General features: G+C 43.3%; 1 protein-coding gene across 4 annotated transcripts in view; it reads left to right on the top strand.

The window, feature by feature from the left end:
• Positions 1-18,024, top strand: part of shank1 (SH3 and multiple ankyrin repeat domains 1) — a 74,234-nt gene that overhangs the window by 13,294 nt on the left and 42,916 nt on the right. For all 4 annotated transcript variants that reach the window (XM_028985705.1, XM_028985708.1, XM_028985707.1 and 1 more), the window contains exon 2: positions 9,612-10,160. In XM_028985705.1, the coding sequence (XP_028841538.1) occupies positions 9,663-10,160 (498 nt within the window). In that variant the 5' untranslated portion in view covers positions 9,612-9,662. The remainder of the gene's footprint in view (positions 1-9,611; positions 10,161-18,024) is intronic.

The following is an 18,024-nucleotide window of genomic DNA, read 5'->3' as shown; positions in this document are numbered from 1 at the left end:
GATACACAGCACAGCACACGGTGACAACAAAATGTGTCCTCAGCTTTTAACCATCACCCTTGGTGAGCAGTGGGCAGCCATGACAGGCACCCGGGGAGCAGTGTGTGGATGGTTTGAACCGGCAACCTTCTGACTTACACTTACCTGCTAGACCAACTGTGCTGCTTTTTTTTTTTAACCCGTGTTGATGTGTAGGATTGCACTTTGTCTGCAAAGCATCCTGAGATCTGAACCAGGAGCCATCTGGACCTTCTTTCCATGTCGTAGATTTTCCAAAAAGAACCCGCCACTCTCTGCTGATGCCGGGGCTTAGGACAAGATCCGCAGTTCACAACAACAACGAGATGATGCAGTGCCTCAATAAACACAAGCTGCCAGTCCCAAAAAACCTGGCATGAACTGACCGGAGTTAAGCTGGCCCACAAACTCCAATGGAGAATCCATACATGGTTGGGGCAGGAGAACACCGTGCTTCTGAAAGGAGGTACATTCTTCAACCAGCCAGACATTTAAGGCATTTGTTTAATGGAGCATGGCTCTGGCCGGGATTAAGTGCTTTTGATGATGGAGGGGTGGATAGGTTTATGGTACTTGAAAGTTCAGGGTATTTCGTAACTCCTGTGAGCAAAACTGAGTGGTTTCAAGGCTGCTGGGCCTGACTACAGGGCTTACTTAGAGGTGGAGGTCAAGTGAGCTTAGATAAGAGCTTCATGATTTATGCATCAAGTGCAATCATTTTGCGGCGATATGGGCACGAAGCTGAAGCATGGTCTTAGGTACTCTTGACTGATGGGAAGTATTTGCTGACCACAAACTTTGCAATTGTCACTCCACGTTATCATTTTGACAAAGGAAGTCGCTGTTCCCGTCATTTCATGTTACGCGGCCTGACGTCTGATGCACATTTTCGTTGCGCTTCGCTCTGATCATCGATTCAATTCCTTGATGTGAAATTACAGCCTTGCTCCACATGTGAATTTCCAGTGTTACCTGGTTCAGGGTGTGATGATGATTGGCCGATGTGACCCATGTTCTCAGGCCCTCGGTTCTAGTTTACTACTACCAGGTAAAATGGCAAAAATGTCCAGAATGTGGAACATCTTGCAGTACTTAAATGGACTTGTTATAAGCTAAAGAATGAAGTTCGAACCAGAACACCAGAGTGGGGACCTTTTTGTCACTTTTACACTTAAAATTTGAACTCGCAGGGGGGGAATTTTTATTTTTTTTTGCAGCTGATGTGGGCCTAAAAGCTACAGAGAATATTTTAGGCCATGGAGAACAAAGGGGAAAACCTAGACTGTCTGGACTACACTCTGAAGGCTGCTTCATGTATGGGTGCCTTTGCTTTTCACCTTCCTCTGTTGGCTGCTCCACAATGGTGGCAAGCAGTTTTTCCGAGTAATCTTCATCGCCCTTTCATCCCAGTGAGGATGGTAAAAGCTTATATTTTATTCAAGGACGCCTAAGTCCAACCTCCGAAAGTATCGTTTCGGTTAACGTCTTTGATGGCGGCTGAAATACACTTTCTCCAGCCGTCTCCTGCATTTCCTTACGGTTTCAGTGCAAGTTACGCAACATGACTGAGTTGGACATGAGCTCCCCAGAGATTCTTGGGCTTTCGATTTGCTGCCGTAGTAGGTGACATGAGTGCTGCTAAAGCAAAAAACATTGTTCAAAGACCTTTATAGGCACGATCATTCCATTTTTGTTTAACCCATTAGGCAATGGGCCATGCGTGGAATCAGCAGATCTGGGATCTGGGATTTTTCCCACGTTTCAGGCCAAACACATGTGGAGTTATGTACTTAACAAAAAAAGGTGAAATAACCGAAAACGTGTTTTACATTCTAGTTTCTTCAAAATAGCCGCCCTTCAAAATAGTTCCCAGAGGTGTTTAGCACTTGTCGGCCCCTTTGCCTTCACTCTGCGGTCCAGCTCACCCCAAACCATCTCGATTGGGTTCAGGTCCAGTGACTGTGGAGGCCAGGGCTCCACTTTTTGTACTTAACTCCACATGTGTTCATTCATAGTTTTGATGCCTTCAGTGAGAATCTACCAACGTAAATGGTCACGAAAATAAAGAAAACACATTGAATGAGAAGGTGTGTCCAAACTTTTGGCCTGTACTGTACGTAACTCCATATGGGCTAAATTATTTACTTTGCTCACTAAACCAAATTGCATTTGTGTTTTCAATTGCTTTTCTCAATTCCTTTCATTTATGCTGGATTATTTTTCTACAGCAGATGTTCTGCGTATGTCAAAAAGAACCTGTTAGCACTTACTGTATTTATTTATTTTTTAATGCACATCACGGAAGATTTCAGTTTTGACAGTTTTGGTGCCCGTGAGCGACACGCTCCCTCAGTAGGAGTGCGGTGACAGGCCTCTTTATGAAGAACAATTATTATTTGTCTCCTGAGTCCTCAGCCACATGATTACAGGAAAAGCAGAAGCATCTGTTTTCTCGGCTGTCTTTAAGGCGGGAGCCTTTATCTCTGTTCCGGGTGGCGTGCTCAGATGTAGAACCAAGGCCTCAGGTGACGAGTCACACGAGAGTCAGACAGAGAGAGAGAGAGAGAGAGCACACACGTACAACGCAGGCCAGAATTACACACTTCCTCATGATCTGTGTGTGTGTGTGTGTGTGTACGATCAAGTGTTTTGCGAGAGGCAAATTGGCCGCTCCAGTTTAATGGCGTAAAAGTGGGACGATCTGTTCCTTGGAAGTTTCCCAGTGAATCGTCCTGGGGACCGAGACACTGGAAATATCTATCTATATACACGCTTTGTCCTATATAAGAGAGGGGCGGGGGAGAGCAAGGGAGCGGCCGTGGTGCTACAGATTAGATGTCGTTATGTCGACATGGCCGTACGCATTACGCATGCACACGTAAAAAAAAGGGAGAGGGTTGCCCAGCACCCCTGAAAAGAAAGTTAGCACCAGTCCTAATGCTTGAATTAAAGCAACGATAATCTGCATGATGCAGATTCTGGGTGTGACCTCTACAACAGATCACTTTTGTGACATCCGGTGACACATCTGGTGGATAAGGGCTGTTAGGAGTGTAGAGAACAGAGAAGAGAGGCAGGACATTGACGCCGTGCTGCACCTGGGCGTGAGGCGTTTTGACAGGACGGGGGTTTAAATAGTCCAGAACCGGGAAGTAGGGCGTGTGAGGGTTGTCAATCAAGCCCACAAGCTCCTCCACTTTTTTTAAAACCATATTTTAAGTTTGCCTCCAGTCCTATGTTGTTTCTATTTCGCCTGAAGACATTAATGAACATGACCCACAGGCCACATCGTCTGTAGCAGCAGGATAATGTAGCCCCGAGTGCCTTTGAAAGACTATTCTGCATGAGTCACGCTTATCTTGCGCCGGCAAAAAAGCCTGATTGAACCGAGTTCCAGTTTTTTTGTTCCTTCCCTGATGGGATTAAGCCCCCTCCCACCCCGCCCCGCCTCTACTGTAGTAAATGTAGAGGTGTTTAACCTCAGTGCCAGTCTGACGACTCAATAGAAATCCCCCAACAGGACGAGAGAGCGCGCTGACGCAGGGGCTCGGTTGGGGGTACCAAGTTCAGAGACGCCCTTGTCCCAAACAAACCTGGCGTCCCTGCGGACGCTGCAGATCCGCGGAGATAGCACAGGAGAACCGTGAGCCAAACGGAGGGCACGTTACAGAGATCTTGATCACATCTGAATAATCGTTCTCGGTCTGATTCGGGTGGCCGGGGGGATGGAAATTCATCACAATCCCCCCAGCCTGCTGCCTCTGATGTCTTTAATTAAGACGCTGTCTCCGCCGAGTTCCCCTTTTTTGCTTTTAACCCTGTCTTTTCTGGTCCTGGACTTGGTTAATCCGGAATTCGGCTGTCTGTCATTTATCATTCGGTACTGGCCACTGGTACTGGCTTATTTCAGGAAGTGATGATATTGTGGATGAAATATTAACAATAACCTCGGACTCCTGGGAACTAGTGAGCGTGACTTCCACCAATTTGAGAACCAAGGCTCTATAAAAATGTCCCATTGGTGTTGCGATGGGTAACACTGAATCCTGCAATCGATCGCATTCACTTTTAATTCACAGGAGACCCAAACTTTAAACGTATGTATTTAATAAAAGTTACTCAAGCAAAATCCCAATTCGCTTCTTTGATCCCTTGCTTATTCCATTCCAGCCCTTCTCCATCTCCATGTCTGTCTTTCTCTTTATCAGGTCTAATTCCTCACTAATTACACACCGTGTAAAAGTTCCCCCTCACTCCCTGCTCTTTCATTTATTTTAATTCAGCTTTCTGACGGCTCATTGGATGGCTGCCCTCGACGCCCCTTAACCTCAAATAAAGGCTTCGGTGGCGTGAGCATCACACTTCTTTTTTTTTTTTTTTGCTGCAGTCACGCATCCTGAAAGGCTTGTTGTGTTTTTAACACAAGACAAAAGGCACGGTGATCAATTTTTCATCACTTTTATTTAAATATTTAGCACCAATCGAGTCAGGCGGACTGAGTCTGTGAGTAAAGTGAGAGAAAATAGTGTTGGGGGGTGCAGCAATGAAACGTGACAGAATTTGTAATCTGCTGATGTTAAGCGGGCTGTGTTCACGTTGTGCCATGCAGCAGGGCAAACTGCTGGTGAAATTGGAGCCTGGGAATTTTTAAAACTTTGTAATTGCACAGAACAGGCTTCCACACTTCTGGAAGATGTCCGGATGGTTTTGGATGGGTCCCAGAAATGTAAGAATTTGAAAAATTGTCCTTTTTTTTTTTTTTTAAATGAATTGCTGGGGGTGCTAACTGCCACTGGAGTCTGATCCTTGCCGCCAAAAACCTCGGCATTCCCAATCCTCCATCAGCCCTGTTCTGCTGATGTGAATTTGGCTTGACTTTGTACTGACTGAAAAATCATTGACCTGGTGCCAGGATGAAGTGACTGAGGAGGCAGCTAAAAATAATCCTTTTGGATCACTGTGGACAGGGTCTAGGACCAGAATGTTTGCAATTTTGATGATATTTTAAATTATTAGTCGCTTATGCAATAAATTAACGGTGATTTCAAACCATGTTGGCCTAAATGTAAGACTTCATTTTGGCAAAATAAATCTGAAAAAGTGGTGATGTCTTGTCTTTTTGGGGTCTTGAAAGAAAAGCAATACCAGTAGCTGACACTTAAAGCACTTTTAATTAGTCTTGGAAAAGGGCTGCTGTCTTATATTTGGGCCGATACAGTCTGGGACACCATCATCAGACTTAAGACATTTTATCAACATTTGTATCACTCACTCCTCCCCAAATTACATTCCTTCCCCATGGTAGGAGATCAAATTCCCTCATTGCCCCACACATTCTTTTATCTTGTTTCATTCCGTCACGTCTTCTCCAAAGCCTCTTCTTTTCTTCTTGTCTCACCGGTATGATGAGCTTTGTTTGTCTTTCCCATTCACTTGCTGTCATTCAGGGTCATCATGTGTCTTTTACACACACAATGATTGTTCCACACAAGTCATTTACACGTTTTTGCATTAGTGATGTACTTGGTGTTGTGACTGTTGAATTATGAACACATTGTGCTTAATTAACATATTCATAGGCTACTTTTTTACCATGTTCACCTTCATTGCCTTACATAGGATGTCAGGCCAAAATTACACTGAATGAAATTGAACTTAAAATTTAACTCTTACGTTAATAAAATATGATATGTGCTCAAAACCGGCACTTTTCGTCATTATGTTCCATCTGTTCAGAAAGTAACCACGTCAATCGTTCCAACATCAGATTTTTTTTTTTTTCCTCTTTTCGCTGCAGTATGGAAAGAACAATGATTGGTCCCACCAAAATTCCAGGTCATTCACTGCAGTATGTTTTCAGTGTACAACAGGGGCTTCCAGCAATGGCACAACTCAGACGCAGGCGTTCCCCTGGGCGCCTCGCCATCTCTTCCTGCCAACTCGGCTGACTCGTTTCTCTAAACGAAACTAAACAGCGGAAGACGGCTGTAAAATACACAAACTACTAAACATATGAAGAACAAGCTCGTCGTTGTTCATTTCTGACATTGTCTTCATGGTGTCTTCTTCATGAGGCCGCACTTCCCGCCCGCAAGCATCAAAACGACATGATTGCGGATACGGACACACTGATTGGCTGTTGCCGCTGCAGGTGTTTAATTTTACTGCAGTCATAACGTAAATAGCCTGGAAATCAGCGCCGGCCATAACAAATTTGGAACGCCAGGCAAGATTTTAGGTGGCGCCCGTATGCATAGCAATAAATTCCACTGCTTGCGTAGACATACTCACAAGAAATGGACTAGCTTTTTCTCAGACATTCTTTTATTTAAAAAAAACAATTGCAAATAAATTGGAATACAAAACAATATGAATTGTTGAAGACAGGTAAGTGACAAGCCCTTTTTTTGATTGACTGGTAAGTGACAGGCTCTAGGACCCCAGCAGAGATGCGCTTGTTTCATAGTGAGGCGCTACTGTGCTGTGCTCTGAGAAATAGCCTACAAATTATTTTCTTTATTATTTCAACTTCTACTTAATAGACTTTGGTTTGATCTTTTCATATTAAGACATTAATATCAACTAGTTTTTTTTTTTTCTTCCTTCGTTTGTGGCGCCCCCTGGATGGATGGCGCCCTTAGCATTTGCCTATATTGCCTATGCCACATTCTGGCTCTGACTGGAAATAAATATATTTATGACACTGAAATGGATTGCACTCTTATGAGAGGCAAACTGTCGTAGCCTAGCCTATCAACCAGAAGACCACAAAGTCATAGGTCGGAACCCCACTTACTACCATTGTGTCTCCAGGGGGAACTGTCCCTGTAACTACTACTGTTTCATTTGTCTCAGTGACTTGTTACAGACTGCAACCAGATATCAAGTATGCAAACTATTTTGTTGAGAGCTACAGAGAATGCGTGACATGGGATATGACTTTGTCGGTCCATTTGTTGGCTCTATGGCAGTCATTACACATACAACCTGTTTTTGGTAGTCACGTAATTTCCCGTATCACATCTTGCTTGTCTTTTTGTGACAGAATATTGTTTTGGAGAACCCAACGGATCGAGGAGGGGTGATGCCATGTTGTCAATCAGTTATGTAATAACCTGAACAGAAGTAAGAGAGGGTTGTCTGGTCTGGTCTTAGCCTAAATAAACCAGTCAATAAACATCAACACATCCTCACCGTCTGGTCTTCTCACATCAAACCATCAGCTTACCATAGCTACCCTGGTAACCGTCTCTATGGCTCTCTGTTAATAAACCATCTGAATCGAACCGCATGCTGCCCCTCCAAAGGACCCCTGGTATTTCACAAGTCCAGTATTAACTTCACTCTCACCTGTAACTGTTCCGAATTGAGTTCAGGGTCTGGGAACCATAATCTGTCGATTTAAGGTGATGTGCAGAACTCATGGGAACTGATGGTGTAACACAGGGAATACTTTAATCTTCCCTGAAAGTGTTTCCTGTAAGTGTGTTTTAGGCAGGTACACCCTTTATCCCGTTCTCCAAGTTTAAAAATGTTCTCCTGAAATAGATAAAAAATAAACGCCTTATGGTGTGGTTTAAAGAGGTAAAATACACAGTGAATATTATCAACTAAACATTCGAACATACAAGCTGAAAGCACAGACGCAGACACGCATAGCACCAATCAACATTTCACAGAATCTACATGTCTGCAAGACCGTTAGAGGGAACCAGACAAAGATGTAGAGACAGCCCACGCCAGGATTCAAACCCAGGTCGCCTTGTTGCAAGGCAACAGTGCTGCCAGCGTGCTACCGTGCTGTTAAAACTGAACCCATGGACACGATTTCTTAATTCTTGTTTATTTTTGTTTTTGCATTCTAGTTATTCTACTCAGCTTTTGATTGGTTGAATTTCAAATATTTAATGTACAGAGCTTGTTTCTTTTTTTAATAACTGACTTGACCTGATTGACCCCAAAAACATTCCTACATTTTTGCTACAAAAAACATATACTTAGAAGTGAGTGATTGTTTTTGTCATTGTGACACACAGCACAGCACATGGTGAGACAACAAAACGAGTCCTCTGCATTTAAGCCATCACCCTAGTGAGCAATGTGCAGCCATGACAGGCGCCTGTGGAGCAGTGTGTGGGGACGGTACCTTGATCAACCGAACCTTAGTGGCACCGTGGTGGTTTGGGATTAAAACCCACAACCCTTCGGTTAGGAGTCCACTTCCAGACCCATTTGCAAACTTTATATAGTCAGTATACTAATTTAAAGGTAAAAGCATATTTGATTGGTATATTTACATTACAGCGATATTAAATGACAGATTACTTACATTTTTTAGACAGTTTAGACAGTGTTCACTTTTTTCAGTGCATCTCACAACATCTAACGAATTGGCATTCTCTTGCATAAGTTATGATGATTGGCTAAGGTTAATTTTAACTCCATCGTCATGATCTGGTCTGGCAGGGGCCACTCTTTATTCGGACCGGAGTTTCATGTTCATCCTGTGTCACCCCCCCCTGTGTGGGGTGGTAGTAGCCTAGTGGGTAACACACTCACCTATGAACCAGAAGACTCGGGTTCGAATCCCACTTACTACCATTGTGTCCCTGAGCAAGACACTTAACCCTAAATTGCTCCAGGGAGACTGTCCCTGTAACTACTGTAAGTCGCTCTGGATAAGGGCGTCTGATAAATGCTGTAAATGTAAATGTAAATTATGTTTCCTGATTGCTTTCACCTGTGTATGATTGTATTAATCTGCCCTGTTTGTGTCTGTTCGGTGTTGGTTCATTGTCTGGTGATGTTTCCCTTGTCCTGTCCACCATGTATTAAACCCTTGTTTCGTGACACTGTACGTATGCGTCCTTCTTTCACACCATGTCCAGCCATCGTGTCATTCATTGTAAACCCACTAGAGACTAAAGTGAGCTCCGCTAATGAAGGAGGAGACAGCCCCACCGGTCACATATTTGAACATTTTAAGTTACTTTCCTTGGTAACTAGTTACTTTTATAATACTATAACTAACAGAGATACTCACTCAGTTACTTTTTTAAAGAAGTATCTAGTAACTACAACTTACTCTTTAAAACTAATGTGCCCAACACTGATGAGAAGTCGGTTTCAGTACAACATTCTATAAACAAAAATTCTTATTTTGATCCAAAGACCTAAAACAAGTGTAGCCCCATGGTTCTCAAGCATATACCACTGCAAACCCATATTTAATACACAATGGGATTATATAGAAAATACTGTCTCCTGGTACTAGTTTTGAAGAAGTATGCGTTTTTGCGTATGGCAGGTCGCGTGCAGGCAGATCAGGGCGTTCCTGGGGGTCTGACTACAGCAGCGTTAAGAGATTTGGAGACTCGAGTGGCACTGCCAGGAGGGCTGCGGAGCGTGTGAATGAAAACAGGCCTCGCGTTGGCAACGAGGAGAGAAAGCGTCTGTTACCATGACAATGCTGTCATGGTAACACGGTGGTGGAGAACAGCTGTGAACTGGGTCGACTGGTTCTGAGGCTGAAACAGGACTCATCAAAGTGCAATTTGTGTTAAATTTTAACATCCTCTCTCTCTCCTCCTCAGTGTGTCTCTGGGGATGATGCGATTGCCGCTGGTGCCATCCTCCCTGTCGCCATGACAATGCCGCTAAGCCCCCTCTCCAGCGACGAGGAGCAACAAAGGATGCTGGGAAACAGTCAACACCTATATCCTGGGGCGGAAGATGAGGAGGAAGAGGAAGAGGAGGAGGAGGAAGAGGAGGATGATGAGCGAGATGAGGATGGAGAGGAGGAGGAGAATGGGGAGCTGGATGGAGAGGAGGAGGAAGAGGAGGAGGTGGAAGTGTCAGTCAGGCGCGGCAGCAGCCAATATCACGGAGGCAGGGAAGATGGGCACAGGCAAACCGGCACCATGGCCACTGGAAGAGCACCTGCAGACAGACAGATGCGCTCCGGCAACCCCGGACACGCCCCTAACCCCTATTCGTCTAATCCTGGACCCACCCACCAACAGACAGCCAATCAGCTGCAGCAAAGGAGGCTCAGGGAGCGAAGCTCTTCCTCTGGTCCCCCTGAAGATGCACACATCTCCATGATGGTGTTTCGAATCGGCATCCCCGACATCAAACAAACGGTCAGTCACAGCCACACACACTCTTGCTCAGATCACACCCACATATATACGTATATAACTATACATATATGATGTAGTTAGAGGTCTTGACAGAAGGAGACTCATGCCACAGTGATAGTGTTCTGCATCTCTATCATCAATATCAAACAGATGGTCTCTCACACACACACACACACACACACTTCATAGCCACTTTCATATTGATTTGCTGGCCCAGATACATCACCATGTTCATCTGTATCATTGTCCTTGACATTAAATATTTAGTCTGGCAGACACACACACACACACAGCGCCAGTATAGAGCTGGCAGCAAACTGCTAGTGAGTTTCCAGTACATTTTGTTGTAAAGAGCAAATATCTGACCACGTCTAGCGCTCCGAACCTCACAGTAGTGGTTTCTATAGTCCATGGAACTCTAACCGATCTATGTTCCTATTGTAGATCTATAAAAGATCTATGCAGTCATGTGCAGCAGCAGCGGGTGAGAATATTGAATATTGAGGGCAGGTCCTGCTGACACTGCACTGATTTCTGCTCCCCAACTGTTTGAAATGAAATCAAAGGGGAAAAACTCCCAACCGACTCCTCTGCACACGCCTTCGCCCACGCAGATCTGCATGGCTCTGCAAAATCCTCCTAGTGCTGATTTTTTTTAATCCTTGATATAGCAGGAACGCACACACACACACAGATGCAGGGTGGCGACTTCCATCGCCTCTAAAAAGACAAGCAAAAGCAGCCAAAATGTGACCCGAGCCTCATGATAAATAAGTGAGAACAGGCCACAATTGTATGTTCTGAGGGTCAACAAAAGCCTCCCAAGGTCACGCACAAACGATTATAGTGAGAGCGTGGGCCCGGTTTAAAGTAAATGTAGCCCGACTGTAGAAAGGACTGCTTTCTAGTTTTCAGGATCTGGGATGGCTGCCCACCCAGCGCTTTCAGTGTCATTGTTTCTGTAACCCAGAAGACAACTGTTTTTAATGAACCGAGTTAAAATTCTGGACAATTTACATTTACATTTATGGCATTTATCAGATGCCCTTATCCAGAGCGACTTACAATCAGTAGTTTCAGGGGACAGTCTCACTGGAGCAACTTAGGGTTAAGTGTCTTGCTCAGGGACACAATGGTAGTAAGCGGGATTTGAACCTGGGTCTTCTGGTTCAAAGGCGAGTGTGTTACCCACTAGGCTACTACCACCCAATTTAAATCCCCTTCTGTGAATATGGCACGTTCACAAAGCAACACAAGTGCACTTGCCATAAGGTGAATAAACCAAACAAACCTGCTGTCAGTAGCATTATAGTGAAATCAATTTACTCATAAGCATAAATTAGACAAATTAGTTAAAAAAATTAACTAATACCTTTTTAACTACTGTAATAAGAAAATCACATTAAACAAATGACAGCTCCAGTTTGCTTTTTGTAGTGTTGCCAGATCATAATTGTCCAACAATGCACAGAAATCTGCCTGATTTATCGGATAAGATTTTAACTGCCCCAGATTCCACATGGTCCCACAAATACAAAATCTTTTATAGCCATGGTCGTGTGAAAAAAAAACATGCAGATGGATTAGCAGTGCTTTAAGTCAAGAATTCAAAATTATTGAGTTTTATATATCGTGACAGAAATATCCACTTGTGTGTCAAACGGAAGGCAGAATGTGTTTACTCATTCGTTTATTAGAGAGAAGGTCTTTAATGAGGCTGATTAATGACCTCTCTGGTTTGATGGCACCTCCATCACCCCACCATACCCCAAACCTCATCAACCAGCCCATCCCAACATTAGAGAGAACTGAGTCGGTGACTTAATGTCTCAGGAATAATGGTACTGATAATTAAATCAAGAGGAGGGTGGGCAGTGTTATCCAGCTGTGTATAAGTGTGTGTGTGTGTGTGTGTGTGTGTGTCCTGATGGCACAGAGCATCTGCATGAATCTGCTACCTGCGGACCTCTCTCTCCCACTGAGGGGTTTATTACTGATTGAGAGTATCTGTCAAACGTGTGCAATTTTGTCTCAATCCAGCATCCAATAATTAACAGTAAACAGTAAAAAATTCAAGCAGATAACATTTGCATGCTGAAGTGACACAAAGCCAATCAGAGGAAAGGTATCATGTAATCAACCTGTCATTTGTATCTCAGCAGGATGAAGCAGAGTTCATTGTCTGAGCAGAAATTTCCTTTTTAATAACGAACGGTAATAATTCATTGTTTTCAAGGCTGTCAGGCACTCGTGGGCAACTTTCATACATTTTTCCATGACAACAATTAACTGTCTGTCTCGACGTACTATAGAAAGTTGTCGTGCAAATTCTATTATGTAGTAGTGAGAAGTTCAGACCGAACATCTGGAATTACAGAGAGTTGAGGGAAAGAGTTGCAATGTCACAACCGTGGTGGCATGACGAGGCAGGTGAATGGAGATGATAAGAAAAGATGACGAGGAAGAAGGATGCAATCGCACAACGTCACGAAACTGGGGTTTAATGGCTGAAGAACAGGACAGGGGAGACATCCGGTAACTGGTGAACATGTAACATAACAAAGTCCCGACGGCGAACAGACATGAACAGGGCAGCTTTATACAATAAGACACAGGCGAACACGATTAGGGAACATTACACAGTAACCCCTTCCGGACCAGGTCATGACATGCAGGTCCTGAAACCCACATAGTAGGTTTAACGGAACATGCGGAAATGAAGGAAATCATAAAATATCGAGAGTTTCGGACTTTATCATGCAGCCAGCGAATAGTGGAGGAGCGTCTGGCGATGACACAGTCAGCAATATTTTTGTGGAGGAGTTTATTGGGAAGACCTGAGAGGACAGCTGAAATGATCGATGCAAGATGAAATATGAGTGTGTATGATGTTGCCAGTTCTACTGGCACTTACTAACACTTACACACGCACATGCGTACACATTGCACAAACAATACAAAAATATATAAATACATTATAATTTTTCTTCGTCTAGCACCTAAAAATCTCTGAGCATGCTCTTCACTGACAAGTTTGAGCCTTATCAGGGCTCTTAGTTTGTAAATTCAATATTCAATAGAAATCGAACGAGAATTGCTGTTGTCTTCCTCTTGTAAGTCGCTTTGGATAAAAGCGTCTGCTAAATAAAGTAAAGTAAAGTAAAGTAAAGTACTGGGAGTCACCCTAAAACCACCCTAAGGTGTGGGACTACTTTGTCAGGAGAACGCAACACAGAAGGTAAGGACAGTTTCTCCACATTAATGCAGCCGCCATGACTGGTGGCAGTAGGCTACTGCTTTAAACTGGTCCTGATGGCCCTTGCTCCATAGGAATCCAAGGAGAGCCATCAGGACCTGCTTATTGAGCACACGATTGTCTGCTGTGTGCGCCCAATGACCTTTGGGTGCCAGAGAATGTTAAGGTCTTTTGTTTGAATAAGGTAATTTAATAATAGCATTTTTTTAAAATAATGATAATAAGTAAAGATTTGGACACCCTTGATGGATCTAATGTGGGCGTCTGGTCTATTGTATGGCTTTTAATTAAGATTGCACTACCTGTCAACAGAACGATTTTATTGATTTCATGACTGCGAGTGGTACCTTCAGGGGTCCATATATGCAGAAACTTGTTCTTCAAGGATTGTCTGTTCAAATTGGGATACAACCTCGGGTCAGGTGCCCCTTCTGCACTACAGCAATTTTTAGCTCCGCCCATCATCATTTCACTTTGAAAATTATCCCCATCACTCATCTAAACTTTCCATCCACATTGTCTAATTCTAACCGTTGAGTGCCCTGTGCTGATCTATGCACAATTTTGTTTCCTTGCATCTCTACAGAGGTGCTTTTAGGCAATGGAGGGCAATGGAGCCAGCAAGAACACCTTGTTAAGCATTCACGCTTGCCCAACGAACAGCAGCACATGAGTTAAAACGCACCTGATGTCTTTTACTATCACTCGGTTGGCCTCTTCATCTCCCCGCCCTCCCTCTTTTTGCCCTATTCTTGCTACGGTGCTGGATAATGTGCCTGTGTAATCCCAGTGCATTAAGCCTGTTCTACATGTCAGCTAATTTGCCCTCAATAAACCCTAATTGCCTGTTAATTGTGTTTTAATGAGATCAGGGAGCGGCTGGCGGCATGCAAAACAGAAATGTTGTGAATTAGGGGCGGCGCGATCGGGCCGGCTGAGGAGTGCCCTGAGACACCGATCCTCCTCCTGGTCTCTGCACCCTCACCAATTCAGCAGTCAGTGTGGGACCCTTTGAAGTTATGAATGGACAGAAATGCACACACACACCCTATGAGGTGAAAATCTTGATGGTTAATGGAGAAAGTGGGACCCCAGTTTGGTAAAGGATTGAAGCAGATAAAGGATGAGGGAAGATAGGGGGATGAACATGAAGATCAGGGAAGAAGAACGAAGAGGAGGAGAATTTGGAGTAAATGCAATTGAGAGTGAAAGAGAGAGAAGATAGAGAAGAGGAAGGTTATTTCTCCGCAGATCTCATTAAATCACTCTAATCCCCAAGCACTTGCCCCATAGAGAAGGACCGAGGGGGAGCGGGAAAGAGAATGAGGAGATGAAGGGGGCTACACTCCAAAGCCTGAATGGCCAAACTGGGAATGAATAAATAAATACACCCAGGACTTGGGATGTTTCCTTGTGAATGAAACACCTCAACAGGATTGGAAGACTGAGGGGAATAACATAAATGGGTGTATGTTTCCTGAATAAATCAGTTTGGATTGGATTCTTGAATGCAGCCACATGCACACGGCTAAGATGCACAGCACTGTTTCAGGTTAAGAGCCCAGCTTTACATGAATTTTCTGTATGTGGCCTCCATATAAAGGGCAATTAATGAATAGCATGGGGAAGGAAGCAGCGTTCTGAGCCACAACGCAGTTAGAAAGATCCTTCAAGCATCTTGCATGCAGCTTTCAGCAGATTCTGCATATGTTAACAATCCATAAAGAATCTTACAGGCTATGTGTCCTACATTCTCATTCAGTCCTCCTCCACATTCCCACAAAAGATCACAACAATAAGGTCTCTATATACCAGATCTGTTGTATATCATTGTAGGTTTATATAGACCCACCGCTTTACTTAGCACAGGAAATAAAAATTGGTGGGTCTGTGATCAATGGCCATGCCGCCTTGCATTAGAGCACCGACACCAAGAATCAAACAGAATGACAGTGACATCCTTATGTACCAAAGACCTTAACAAACGTTACCATGGCTCAGGTGTTTCCTAACTGCATAAAAATGAATGTGGCAGTCTCTTCTCCAGGACTAGGATTGGAAGAAAATGCTCTAATGGACATAAATTGAGTCCATTTGCCGAGATGCATTGTTTTCTGTCAGTTTGATCCCTTCCCATGGTGCCCCAAGAGCTTTTCCCATGTTTATCTGCAGAAGCTTATAATTCACTCAGGAGCAGGTAGAGATGTAGGATATTCTGAATCTATATAAACTTAATGGTTTTCAGTGCATGTGGTTGAATGACCCTGCAGTGCTGCTAATTACCACTTATGTTTTTTCACAGTGTTTATGAGTGAGAAAAAAAAATCTATTTCCTTGGTCAAATGAGGCGTGAATTTAATTATACTGAAGTCAATCAGTGTGGAAAAAAATTACCTCTTTAGGTTCATAATTGCAATATTGAGGCCAGAGTCCAAAATGGCTGCGCAATGACAGGGATTTTTATCTAATGCTACATAATATAACATTGCAAAAGAGTCAACAGCGATCTAGCTTTTTTAAGCCTTGTTAGCTTTGTTAGCATTACACAGTAAGAGAGCAGCCATCTTGAATTTTGAAGTTGCGTTAGGTTAAGTTTGTATGTACAGGAAATCTAGTCTCTGGCTTGGGATTTTTTACTTTTCTATTCTAAAAAAGATACATACTTAATTTGTTAGGTGGTGTTCAGTGTTTTTAACAGCTGCCATCAATATTGGTGGTATTTATTTTTGGTCTTTTCCGAATTTGATATTAACAGGATTACATTGTCTACTCTGTGCTATCTGGCTCAGCTGAGCTGTTGTAGTAGATATAAGAAACGTAGTTAAAGCAACATGTTAGTTATGTAGTCTTTCTTTTTCTGGCTTTATTCCCCTCCATTACAAAAGCACCTTAGAGGTGGGTAGCATTGCGAAGCCACGTAATTGGCTAAACAAGATATTCCTGCATTTTTCCTGCATTAGCTCCATTGTCCGCCATTGCAAAACACCTCAGTAGAGATGGGAGGAGATAAAATGTGCATCGGTCAGCACAGGGCACTCTTTAACGGTTTGAATTAGACAATGCGGGTGGAAAGACAGTCATACTATACAATGCAACATATTTAGTCAAAATAATCTGTGAAAGAATCTCTCAAAAAAGAATATCTCACAAACAGCTCAAGCAACAGACCTTAGTGCAACCAATTTTCTAAAATCTCTTCACATTTTTTCAATTTTTTTAATTCAAGGGAGCCAGATGTTTAAACATGTAAACAGAACTCTAAATAATTATACATCTTGAATATTTTTTTATACATCCTAAATTACAGTCATTACACTCCATGTTGAGTTATTCTCAGGTGTTAATTAAGATAATGGCCCTCATATCTCTTTCATATTATGACAAGATAATGAGTTGATTGTCTGATTTGGAGTGGATATAATGGAAGTATGAGTGTATCTGCCTATGGGTCTGGGTGACACGATGTCCATCTGCTTTATTCGATTATCCTTCCTCTTTCAGACAAATCCACCCATTTATGTACCAACACACTCGCTCACACAACCCATACCATAGTGCAGTCTCCTAGGGACTGCTGAGATGTCTCCATGGCAACCAGGAGCTTGCTCCACTAATGAACTGGTTGCCATGGTGATGTGGTTGGCTGTGCGCAAAGTGAGAGACAGAATTAAAAAAATAAATAAATTACAAAAGATGAATTTTAATGTCACCACACTCACAGGAGATGAGTGTACATGTTTTGTAATCCTGTGTCATTGGGGACAAAATACAAAAGAAAATGATAAAACAGAAGATACTGGTTCTTGTGCATTCATGCCCTGTGTAGCCAATGAGAAGTCTCAACTGAAGGCCACAGTGGGATCTGGAGCGCCCCTTCTGATCCAGGACCAGCTGTCCTGATTCCAACCCTTAACCCCAGAATTGTGTGGAACGGTTCTGGCGCTGGACCATTTCACTGGACCACAATCTCACTGCTGCAACCCTCTAATCCTCCACCCTCTCTATCCCAGTCTCCACTCCCACATGTCACCTGTGTGCCTCTGCTCCATGCCCAGTGTTGGTTTATGCAGATAAGATATTCCATTTCCAAAACTGTGTTTACCGCTGGGTTATTAAAGAAGGCAAAATGAAAGTCATTGTGATACACAGCACAGCACACACTGACACAACGAAATGTGTCCTCTGTATTTAACCATCACCCTTGGTGAGCAGTGGGCAGCCATGACAGGCGCCTGGGAAGCAGTGTGTGGGGACGGTGCTTTGCTCAGTGGCAGATTGGGATTCGAACCGGCAACCCTCTGATTATGGGGCCGCTTCCTTAATCGCTGGACCACCACTGCTAGGCTGTGAAAGTGATTAATTGTCACATGTGAAACACCACAGTGAAATGTGGTCTCTGCATTTAACCCATTATCGGGGAGTAGCATGTGAGGACGTTGCTTTGCTCTGTGGCACCTTGGCGGTTCAGGATTTGAGTTTGTTTCCTAACCCTCTAGGCCACCTCTCTTTTCATCTATATATGATCTGTGCAAATGACAGAATATCCTTCATAAATCATTTTACTTATAAATAATTTCTTCTTATTTTAATATCTAACAATAATCTAAC

The sequence above is a fragment of the Denticeps clupeoides genome, chromosome 7, assembly GCF_900700375.1.
Source record: "Denticeps clupeoides chromosome 7, fDenClu1.1, whole genome shotgun sequence".
Classification (NCBI taxonomy): Eukaryota; Metazoa; Chordata; class Actinopteri; order Clupeiformes; family Denticipitidae; genus Denticeps; species Denticeps clupeoides.
The sequence above is the reverse complement of the archived record's forward strand: the minus strand, read 5'-3'. Positions and strand labels throughout refer to the sequence as shown.